The sequence below is a fragment of the Sciurus vulgaris genome, assembly GCF_902686455.1.
Source record: "Sciurus vulgaris genome assembly, chromosome: 1".
NCBI lineage: Eukaryota > Metazoa > Chordata > Mammalia > Rodentia > Sciuridae > Sciurus > Sciurus vulgaris.
Genome location: NC_136461.1, coordinates 82109636 through 82121639, shown reverse-complemented (window position 1 = coordinate 82121639; position 12004 = coordinate 82109636). Strand labels below are relative to the sequence as shown.

Below are 12004 nucleotides of genomic sequence, written 5' to 3'. Positions count from 1 at the left end.
ATGAGAAATTAAACTCCATTATATATGATGTATCAAAGTGTATTCTATGTAATGTATAACTAATTAAAACAAATAAAAGAATTAAAATAAATAAAAAGAACACAACCATCATTTAGCCAAAGCATTTGGTCTACATGCTTAATAAAGGCTCTATTTTTGACAGGGATACCTACAACAAAAGTGATTTTACTCATAAAAAAAAAGTCACTATTTTCTTTTCCTTTGTTCTGGCGATTGAATCCAAGGACACTTTACCATTGAACTATATCCCCATTCCTTTTAATTTTTTATTTTGAGACAAGGTCTCAGTAAATTGGTGAGGCTGGCCCAAACTTATAATTCTCTGCTTCAGCCTCCCAAGTTGCTGGGTTTTAGGTATGCCACTGTGCCCATCACAACTGTTCTTTAGTAAAAGCGCAATGTCTAATTTTTAATAGAAATACTACACGATAATGTAAACAACTCTAATGTTCCATAAAAATCTTACCAAAAAGAATGGAGAAATACCAGCATTTAATTTGGTCATACATCACTTCAAAGTAAACATAAAAGACACTTTCTTCCTCCCAATTCCAGTTTATGTTCTACTGTAACAGAATAGAAGTTAATGATATTCATCAGATCATGCATGAGTATGATATTGATCCTTTGGGGGAAATACAATTTATCTAAATTGACAGTATGGTAATGGGTACTAAGAAGGAAGAGGTAAACTCTAGGAGCAAGAAGAGAGTTCACCAAAAAAGTTGTGTCAGACTAAGCCCATTCTCTTCTCTGAAGGAATATGGAAACTCCATCAACTTTGTTTACTATGTTACAAAACATGTTAGACCAAATCAGGGGTTCTCTGCTTTTCCATATAAGAGACCAATGGCACATAGAACTCTAGGATCTCATCTTCACAGTCCTATGATGAGAAAAGAAAACCTTTCTCAATTAGCAGTTTCACAAACACCCCAAAAAAGAACTTTGGCCTAATACAGATCAGGTTATGAATACTTTCAGAATGCCAGGTCTGTTATCAGAAGGTACTGGCAAGATAAAGATTCAAGTCAATACAATACCCAGAAGGTGTCAATTCACAGGAAGGTTAGAGTGGTATAAATATTGCTTTATGCTTAGTCTGGTCCAATTTCTTTTTAATTTATTGGGAAAATATACAGATTAAAGTTCTAATTAAAGTTCTAAAAGGAGGAAGCGACATGCTCAAAAAAAAAAAAAAAATGTTTAAGTGTATGGACCTGCACCCAAGTTAAAAAAAATTAAGCACATAGGAGGAGGGAAAAGGAAGTAGAACCATTGTATAAACTAAATATGAAGAATATTTGTTATAAAAACAAATGTCATCTTATGCTATTTTAACAAAAGATTAAGATCTACAAAGCAGGTCATAATTTTGTTCTATTTTATGCCAGTGAATATGAAATTTAGTTTAGAACCATCTCTTTAAAAGGTGGAGAAATACAGTATCATATTACAGAAGCAGCAACTGATAAATTACTGAGTGCCTGAAACTATGTCACATAAAACTACAATACTTTCTACCTCCACAAGTAAATGGTTCTATCAATTGAAAGCTGCTTCTTTAGGGAGATTTTCACAGATGTGACTATGAAAGGAAACCTTTAGGAAAGTTCAATAATTTTTGAGTAGCTAACAATGGGAGATTTTGTTGTCTTCTTAGTTTTCCTTTAGCAAGCACAGCGATAGCCTATGAGTTATTTTTATTTATTGAACACAGGGTGAATGCATTTTTCTTATGTAACCCTCACTCAACTGTTGAATTATGTGAAAACTGTTATCCCCATTCTACTAAGGCTGTTGAGTTCATTGACCAAGGTCACAGATCTCGCAAATGGCTTAATAAAAATCTGAATCCATACCTGACTCCAAAAACCATGTTTTTCCACTACATCATGGTACCTTCATAATCAAGATCAAGTTGCTACATTAAAGAAAAAGTTTGTTCTTGCAAATATAAAAAATATGCAAATTAAAAGAATCTTTCAACATTATTTTGCACCTCTAATGCAGAAAAAAATTTAAATACTCCCTAATGATGAGTAATTTTAGAACTCAGTCACAGTATTGTAAAGTGACACAACTCTTTAAAAGTAGTATGTCAGTCAGTCTATGAATATCTATAATATCCTTTCCACAAACACTAAAGAAGTTCATAAGCTTCCATTTATCAATTCTATTTCCAGCAACTTATTCCAAGGAAATTATTCAATAGAGATAGAAATGTTCACTCACAAAAATATACAGTACTATCTATAAAAATTCCAGAAGCAATCTAGATGCCCAACATTTAACGGTAAAAAAAATTATGATTAAACCAACCACAGGAATATTTATGTATTTTTTAAAAGAACAGAACTAGATGAAAAATGTACACCTTAAGTAAAAAGAGCAAACACGTAGTTATAGAATCATTAGGTGTGGTGGTGCAAGCTTATAGTCCCAGCTACTTGGGAGGCTGAGAAGGGAGGATCACTTGAGTCCAGGAGTTCAGAGTCCAGCCTGGGCAACAGAGCAAGATCTCATCTTCAAAAAAACAAAAAACAAAAAAATTATAATTACGTAAAAAATGCATATAACAAAAATATGTTTATTATTATTATGGCATTAGGAATAACTTCAAATTTCTTAACTGTCTTTAATATTTCTACTCTCTTGTTAACTGTCACAACTAGGTTACAAATGGTACTAATACCATTTTTAAAGTTTCTGAGACTTGATTTACCCATGGAAACAAGAGGCATAAAGGGTCCAGCTCCTAAAGAGCACATAATATACTTGAGACAAATTTACATTTGTAGCAAGAAAAGAAGTGTTATTTAAAACAACAGTAACCAGAGCCCTAAGAAATGAGCATCTCAGAGGTAGAGTCAATCAACAAACATCTTCTGAGTGCTCACTATATGCCACTCATAGTTCTAGCGACTAGAGCTATAACAATGAACAAAACAAAAATTCCTGCCCTCATGGTGCTTACATTCTGGCAGCACAGACATAGAATAAATAAGATAAATGTTATGGTTGGATGTGAGGTGTCCCCCAAAAGCTCATATGTGAGACACTGCAAGAAGAGTCAGAGGAGAAATGATTGAGTTGTGAGAGTCTTAACCCAATCAGTGATTTAATTCCCTGATGTGATTAACTGAGTGGTAATTGAAGTAGTGGGGTGTGGCTGGAGGAGACTGGAATTGGGGCATGGCTTTGGGATATATGTTTTGTATCTGGAGAGTGAAAACTCTCTGCTTCCTCATGATGCCAGATGCTTCCCTCTGCCAAGCTCTTCTGCCATGATGTTCTGCCTCACCTGGAGCCCCAAGGAATTCTACGAACTAAGCACTCTGAAACCATGAGCCCTTGAATAAAACTTTCTTCCTCTATAATTGTGCTGGACAGATAATTTAGTCACAGCAATGAAAAAGCTGACTAAAACAATAAATATGTAAAATAAAAAGCACATTTGATAATGGTAAGTGCTAAGAAAAAAAATAAAGCCAGGACAGTAGACAGTGTGTGTACTGAGATGCTATCCTAAATTGAGTGGCAATGTGCTCACTAAGATGTCTAGTAAGACTGAAAGAGAGAAAGGAGTAAGCAATGTGGTACCTGGGAAAGAACATTCCAGGCAGGAGAACAGTATATGCAAAAGTCCTCAAACAGAATATCTGCCAAGGATGCTAGTGAACCAAAACACTGGGAAGTGTAATTAATTAAACAACCTTCACCCAGTTCCCTCAGCTGACCACAGCCAGCTACACAGTTCTCAGAACACTGCTCTGGACCTGATCTGCCTCAGTTGAATTCAGTACACAGTTGCTTTCGCTGTAAATCCTTTAATGCTTCTTTCACTTACGGTTACGTAAGCATTATCTTTTATTCTAGGGATCCAAATGAGGCCAGCCCATATAACCATGGTTCATCCTAAGGATCTCAAGCAGCTCCAGTGCCTCAAAGGACCCTGTGTTTATAGTTTACAAACCACTCTGTGAACCTATGAAACTGTGAAAAGTGAAACCACTCCCTTTTAGACTTGAGTTGATAGAAGCATATCTTACAAAATAAAGATGAATTTGATGTCTGAGGAAAGTTACAGCGGGATTAGTGGAAAGGGAGTGAAGGAAGTAGAAGACAGAGATATGAGGACATTCAAATGGTTTAAAAAAAAAAAATGGCCCAGCACTGTCCACCGTCCTGGCTTTATTTTTTTTCTTAGCACTTACCATTATCAAATGTGCTTTTTATTTTACGTATTTATTGTTTTAGTCAGCTTTTTCACTGCTGTGACTAAATTATCTGACCGGCACAATTACAGAGGAGGAAAGTTTTATTCAAGGGCTCATGGTTTCTGAGGGCTTAGTTCATAGAAGGCCGGCTCCATTCCTTGGGGCTCCAGGTGAGACAGAACATTTCTTTTTCTCAGGGAAAAAGAAAATAGCCAGAAATTGCCAACAGTGGGAATGTCCAAGCAATTCCACGAACCCCCACCTCCTTCTTTTTCTTATTAATACAGTTTATTTGTCCTCACTCTGTCAAACCCTGAGCAAACCACTTTTCCCAGACTGCCTGAGGAAATACAAGAAAAGGAACACAGAGGGCAGATGAGGCATGGGAGAAAGAAGAGGAGGTGAAGACCTTGCCTTCCTATGGCAAGTAGGATGAGAAAGGCCACCATCAGGCAAAAGAGCACCTCCAAAAGGGCAAAACCCAGAATGGCACAGAAGACCTGTTGCTTCGGAGTACAGTTCCTGGCATAACAAATAATGAGGCACCCAAACACAGCCCCAATCCTAGCCCCAGCTTCAACGAACCTGTTTGCTGTGTCAATATCCCTTGAAGTGGTGCTGGTTTGGAAGCTGCAGTTAGAGACAAGTGAGGGGATGCAGGACTGCCAAGCGGCTGAGGCTCTCATTTGTCAGTCTCTGATCAGTTCAGCACCACTGCAGATAATGGTAAGTTCAGCAACTGGGAGGTGTCCTGGCTGAGGATCCTGACCAAGGATAGACTAGAGAGGAACTTGGAGCAGGCATGTATTTTTAGGGGTGAGAGGCCATCATAGAAGAGCTCTCAAACAAGTCTTAAGTAAAAGAATTCTGAGATGTTCACTATGCTGACATATAATCCCTGCCACTACTCCCAAATTTTCAACAGAAGTCTTCTAGAAACACCTGCTTTGTGGCTCAAGATTTAGAGAAATCACAGCAGATACCAAAGAGACAGGGTTAAAAGACAAGATGAAGGTAGGAGCTAAATACAAAGAAGCAAAAAGGTGAAGTAAAGTGTGACTAAGAAAAACACAAGCTTCCTGAAACTCCTCAGAAATACTTGTGGTAGGAAACTGTGTCCCACCATTTATAGATGAGAACATTAAAAAGGATAAAGGGTAAAGGTATACTTTGACACATCACTAGATTATGCCTCACCAAACAAAGACTAGATAAATCAAGAAAGGTACTTAAACATGTTTTTCAGAAGGTTAAACAGGGTGTGATCACCATTCAGATCATCTAGAATAGCTAAACACTTCATGGAAGAGATAATCCTGCCCTAGCCCTTCAAGGATAGTAAGATTTGGAGAACAGAGAACACAAAGAAATTTCAGGTATGGCTAAACTGCATGGATAAAGCTCAGAAGCCAAGAATTAGGGTAGCCTGTTCATCAGCACAGAAACTGGCCTACCTGGAACAGAGCACCTACTGGCAGGCAACAGCACATAAGATTAGCCAGGTAAAATGACACCAGATTGAGGAAGTCTCTGAAATCCAGGATAAGAAATCTGAACTTCACAATCACTGATGGGAAGAAAAAGAAACTGCTTTGTTCTGCTTTAAGATAATAAAATACTCTGGCAATGTACACTGATTCCTTTCCCTACATTCTAAAACTGGCACACCAATTCCCCCTACCCAGGTTACATTCTATACTATCAGGTACACTATCATTTCTGTGAAGATAATGCTTCTATTTGTTTGAATCAGTCCCACATCTCCGATGCATGTCAACTACCTTTAAAGGTTTTTCAACTACCTCACATCATTTATCTATCCTATGGTAGATCCAAACTAGGGATTTAAAGGTACTCAGTCCATGCCTTCAAGAAACTCAGAGTCTGATGTAGGCAGAAGCCAATAAAAGAAACCAGCACAATACAAAGTGGTAACTGCTACAGTATAGAGATGCTTAAGAGTGCCAGGAAAGCACAGGACATCTATCAGTCTGGACACAGGGGAAAGACAGAAAACACCTAAGAGATTAAGTGTTGACTGAGTCCTAAAGAAAAAGAACTCTCACAGTGGAAAAAGTAGTGGGGATGACACTCATTACAATCAGTCTGCAAAGGCTAGGCAGAGCCTGTCATCTGAGATTACAAGTTAATTCCACATGGCTGGTAAATACAAAAAGTAGTCAAGGACCAAATCATGAACAGAAGTTTTATTTTAGAGTAGCCGAAAGATGTTAATGAAGGAATATTATGAACAAATTTGCATTTCTTAAAAAGAGCTCTGGTGGCGGTGGAAGAAAGATGAAAAGGGCTAAGTTTCTGTGTATCATAAATGCAACAAAAATCTGAAAAAAGACTACTGTAACATTCAATTTATTTCATTATTCATTCCTACCACCTTTATAAGTTTAGCACACATTCTTCATAAAGCCTTCCCTAACCCTTTCAAAGACATTAACCTGGTCTTTCTCAGAATTTTGAGAGCATGTGTGACTATACACTTGATTCTGTCATCATCTTACATTTTAAATACTTTGTTAAGTTTCCTTTCCCTAGTAAGAAGGTAAGCTTCTTGAGAAAAGATGTCTCATTTTTTTAATGTATGTTTTGTATGTGTGTATGTCCCCTATAGTACCTAGCACAGTAATATAAAATTCAGAAACAGACTCCTTTAAAATGAATAAATGGCTCTTATTCATGAGTAAAATATTTCATTTTTCCCATAAATAATAAAAATAGAATGTATGATTAGATAAAACTAAAGTGAGAAAAGTTAGTATAGTAGTGGTACGACACCATTATAAATGAATACAAAGGTACTTTCTGGGGAGTTGAAAAGTTCTAATTTGTGATAGGGGTATATTACATGAGTGTATCCATTCACTTAAAAAATGTATAACTAAGATTTCAGAGTATATAAATTTTACCTAAAATCTGTAAAAAGAAGGGGTAAGGAGCATGTAGATATACGTGAAACAAGAATATCAGAATATTCTTGGTAATTCCTGGTAAAGTGAATGGGGGAATTATTATATTATTCTACTTGTATATGTATGAAATTTTCCATAATAAAGAGCTGTGGATATGAGATTTAACTGACTTAAAAAATTAATTTACAAAAATTTAAAATAACCCAGAATATTAAATTACTCATTCTCCAAATGTTTGGAATAACATTATATTGTAACCTTTAATGTGGTTTTACTAGCTGTATTACCTATCCAATTCCAAGAGAATATATACTCTAGGACAAACCTACTATTAACAACACAGACAAAAGAAGGCTTAGTATTCACAGGTGCCTTAATTAAGTACTGGACAGACATTAAAATTAGTCCTGTTATCAAAGATATCCCAATGGTCAAAAAAATATAAGGTTAGAATTTTATAGTCTTTGAATTGTGATACGAAGGTAATGAGTAAAAGACACGCATAAGATTCTGGAAGTACATAACATCTACAAAGACTCAAAGATGGTAGAATGTGACAAACAAACATCATTACCCTATGTACATGTAACATTACGTGAATAGTGAGACTCCACATTGTGTACATCCAGAGAAATGAAAAGTTATACTCCATTTATGTACGATGAATCAAAATGCATTCTGCTATCATGTATAACTAAACAGAACAATAAAAAAAATTTTGAAAAGAATACCATTCTTAATGATTTGAAAATAGTTCATTTTATCTCAGTAATTTGAACTCCACATTTATCTGCTCATAATCTGCTTTCTCTTCCTACAAAATATTTAATGTGTAAAATATTTTCCTAATTCTGATGCAAAAGATTCACAACAATCTTTTGTCCAGTAAATTAACTACTGCATAATTCAATCCCTCCAAAAGTTCACAAAGTTCCTTAAAAAGAGATGCTTAAAGAAATTTACAATGATGAAACAAGAGCCACAATTATTTAACAAGACAAATTCTATTACACTATTTCACTGCTATTGCCATTTCCCATTAGATTATGTTCAATTTCTCTTAATTAACAGTCTTAAAAATCAATGTAGTAGTTTCCTTTGACTGTAACTGGAAGGGGGCATGAGGGGAGTTTCTGGGATGCTGATGTTTCTTGATATGGAAGTTGATTACACTGGTGTGATCCACTTGTAAAAATTCTTCAAGCTCTAAATTTATGATGTATACTTTTATACATGCATGTAACACTCCAATGAAGTTTTTTTTTTTTAAAAAATCATCAAAGCAAGCCACAACGGTTAGCTGTCCTCATGTCTCCTCCGTATTTCAAAACAATTCTTCTATCTACTGTAACACTCTCTGCAAAAAATGCAATTCAAGTTAAAGCATTTAATATTTCCTTCCAGTATATGCCTAGATAACTGATAACTTCGAGTTCAACTGGGAGTTCAGAAATAGAAAAATGTTTTCTATATTCCAGAATTAGTATTTTAAAAAAAACACCCAGAATAAGAAAAGTGAACAGGTACTATAATAATGTCCAGTCTAGGATGCAAATTATTTTCAACTTTGTTAAACTGATTTAGGAAAGAAAAGACCATCACTTCAGACTTTAATTTAGTTACACAGGAAAAGACTAGAAAGTACTTCATGGGAAGGGGACTAGGGAGCCACTTGTGAGTGTTTAACCCAAAATCTACTACTAATTAGATATACTAGGCAAATCAAAAACAGGAGACAAAAGTACCTGTCCAGAGACATGAATGAAGTAAAATTTATGAAAGCAGGATGCTAAGATTTAATATGAGATATGTAATGACTGGCAAAAATACTTGGGAACTAACCTTTTCTCATTCACTTACTGTAGCCCAGGAAATAAAAAGGATACCTGCAATTCCACAACTATAACTCAATTCTCTTCCTTCCTCTAATCTTATGACCGCTCAAAAGTTAAATCCCATCATGAAAATCCTCTCGCGGTGGAAGCAGGGCAGTGTAATTAAAAAGGATCTTGGTCCTCACCTAAAACACACTTTCACCTTTCACCTACAAAGCCAAGGGAGGGAACTTTGTCCTCCAAATAACACGAAACCAATTCAGCTTTTCCAGATGATATGTCAGGGCGTTCACTGAGCAATTCCAAGTTGGGGATGGGGGACGCACTCTGGAAGGAAATCGTGCCAACTGGCCCCAGGATAGCTCACACGAATCACCCTGGCGACTATGAACAGCAATTACTCGGGAATCGAGCCAAACCTCGTCCAAGTGACTTAGACAACAGTGACCAGCCTGGCGAGTCCAATCCCCATCCTCAAATCACACATCCACGTCCACAAAACAAATCCTTCACGGTATGTCTGGGAAATGAGATGACAAAACTAAAACAGCCAGAAAGTTGACACAGAAATGAGATGCTTTATGAGTGGGATGGGCACACTGCTTCCCCTCCTCCCACCCTCGACTAGGAGCGACTGTCCTCCGGGCTGGGTCGCAGATTTGCTTGTGGGCACAGGAGAAAATTCGCACTCCTGCCGGTGCAGCGAGGTGGCCCGACAGGCCGGCGGGGTATGCGGAAAGCCCGGGGAGCCGGCGCTGCGGGGACACCCTGACATTGGAGCCTGGCTGCAGCCGCAGCCGCCCTCTCTCCGCCTGATCTGGCCGGGCACAGGGACTCGTCTGCCAGGCGCTGGGCGGGGAGTGCGCGCGGGGAGCGCCCGCTCGGGCCCGGGAAGGCGGCGCGGCCACGAGCCTTACCCGTGCAGGCCGAGGGCGCGGCGCCGCTTGTGGAGCAGGTACAGCAGCAGGAACGCGGCCCCCGCCAGCGAGGAGTTCCGCGTCGTCAAGTACTTGCTGAAGGCCGCCATGGCACCACCAGGGCGAGCGAGCCGACGAAGGGGACACGGCGGCAACTACCTTAGTGCAGGAAGCGCGGGGGAGACTGGGAGGAGAGGACCGCGAGGAGGGAGGGCGGTGCCGGCCACGAAGGACCGCCCCCTGGAGCGCGCCGCCGCGCCGCCCGCGCGCCGAGCCCACCGCGAACTTCGGTTCGGCGGGAGCGCGCGCGGGCGCCAGGAGTCCGGAACGGTCCCGGGACCGCCTTGCGCACGCGCGGACCCCCACGGGGTTGCCGGAAACGCGGCGCTGGAATGGGGTTGATACTCCTGCCTCTCCTCACCCCTGCGAGGTCCGGTTGCTGCCCCTACCTCAGCCCTGCCTCTCTCCGGGTGCATACATCCCGGCTTCCACAAGAACTGGAAGAGCGGGCCCCGCCTGCGCGGAGGACTCAGTGGGCCCTGCCTTCCGCCACCCCCCACCATGATGGGTCGTTACCACCCTCTTAAAGGAGCTCGGGAAGAAGGGGAGCGGCCGGATTTACACAAAACTGGAAGCACAGTAATCACTGGGAAGTACACAAAGCAGTCGGGGAGGTGTGGGAATGACTACAGGTCAACTATCTTTTCCAGCGAAGGTTTTCCAAACCGTAACCTCTGGGGTACGGTGAAATCGGTTTGGTAAATCGGGACCACCACTTTGTCTTTTAATGAGAAGAATAGAACACAACAAAGATCTCAGTGTATCACGTAGTAAAGGAGTTGTTTTGAGAAGTTTTTATTCCAGTTTATTGTAGGTATGTATCGCGGGTGGAGACATAAAATGTGTTTCTTTATGTAGGTCTTGTCAAACAGAAAGTTTGATAATCTCAGTTCTTTGCCAAGCGACATTCAGAAATAACAATCGTGCGTTGTATTAATGCTGGCCTTACTCCCAGAATCAGAAAAGCTTTACAGATTACTGCATTCTTGTGCTGTCCGACTTCTATGATGCAGAATCGTTGTTCCTAGCATTTAGCCTAACACATAGACAGTAGTTTAAGGAAACACAGTTTTCAGTTGAGACTGGGGAAAAACAAGTATCAGAAAAGTAAGTTCATAAATTCCCACATTTTCCATGTTAGAAATAGTCTAAAAAACAGTGGTGCCTTAGGTGTTTTCTCAGTATAAATTGGCGGTTGCCTAATACTCCAAGAATCACAAAGGCCTGATACAGTAATGATTGATGTGTGTAGGGTGTTCAGTCAATTCTAAGTTATGTAAAAGTGAAGCATCTACTAAATTCTCCATCTGCCATGTGAACATTTTCATTACCTCATGTAAGGTTTGGGTAATTAGTATGCCTGGCACAGAAAATACAAAGATGAACAGATAATCTCTATTCTCTAGAGGCTGGTAGAGAGGAAAAAACATGAAAAAGAAATTATGCACGTGGTAAGTACCATATTGGAGGTTTAAACAGGCACCATGAGAACACAAGCAACAAAATGCTAAGTTTTGTCCAGAGCTTTCAGTTAAGACTTGACAAAGAAGATGATTTTTGTAGCAGAATCATAAAGGACCAAAGGAGTCCGTAGGAGGATAGAGGGAAAATTAAATTCACTAATGAATTGCAGGGTGATATAAAAGTATTGGGAATCTTGGAAAAAAGTGATGTTATCATCTTGAAGCTTGCAACAAAGAAGAAAATACTTGTAAGTCAAAAGCATAATCTATTAAAGAAATAGATTCCAAAACATTCAGAGGAAAGACAGGAATTACCCACTGATGAAATATTCTTAAGGGTACCCTTGTTCAAGAAGCCTGTGTAATTCTAAAAATGAATACAGTATATAAGATACAATAATTTTAGCTTGTAATAAGGACCACTGGGGCTAATCCTGTAACCCAGTAAAGTTAGTTTTACTAATTTGCTTCAATAAGGCACATTAATGAGGCATGTCTCCAAAAAACAAAAGATGGAATGAGGAATCATTATATTTAGGAGAGGAGAAGAATGGAGACAAA

General features: G+C 39.0%; 1 protein-coding gene across 2 annotated transcripts in view; it reads right to left on the bottom strand.

Moving 5' to 3' along the window:
• ABCD3 (ATP binding cassette subfamily D member 3) overlaps nt 1-10174 on the bottom strand; it is a 73465-nt gene extending 63291 nt beyond the window's left edge. For both annotated transcript variants that reach the window (XM_079148579.1, XM_079148578.1), the window contains exon 1: nt 9921-10174. In XM_079148579.1, the coding sequence (XP_079004705.1) occupies nt 9921-10030 (110 nt within the window). In that variant the 5' untranslated portion in view covers nt 10031-10174. The remainder of the gene's footprint in view (nt 1-9920) is intronic.
• Nucleotides 10175-12004: the final 1830 nt, after the last annotated feature.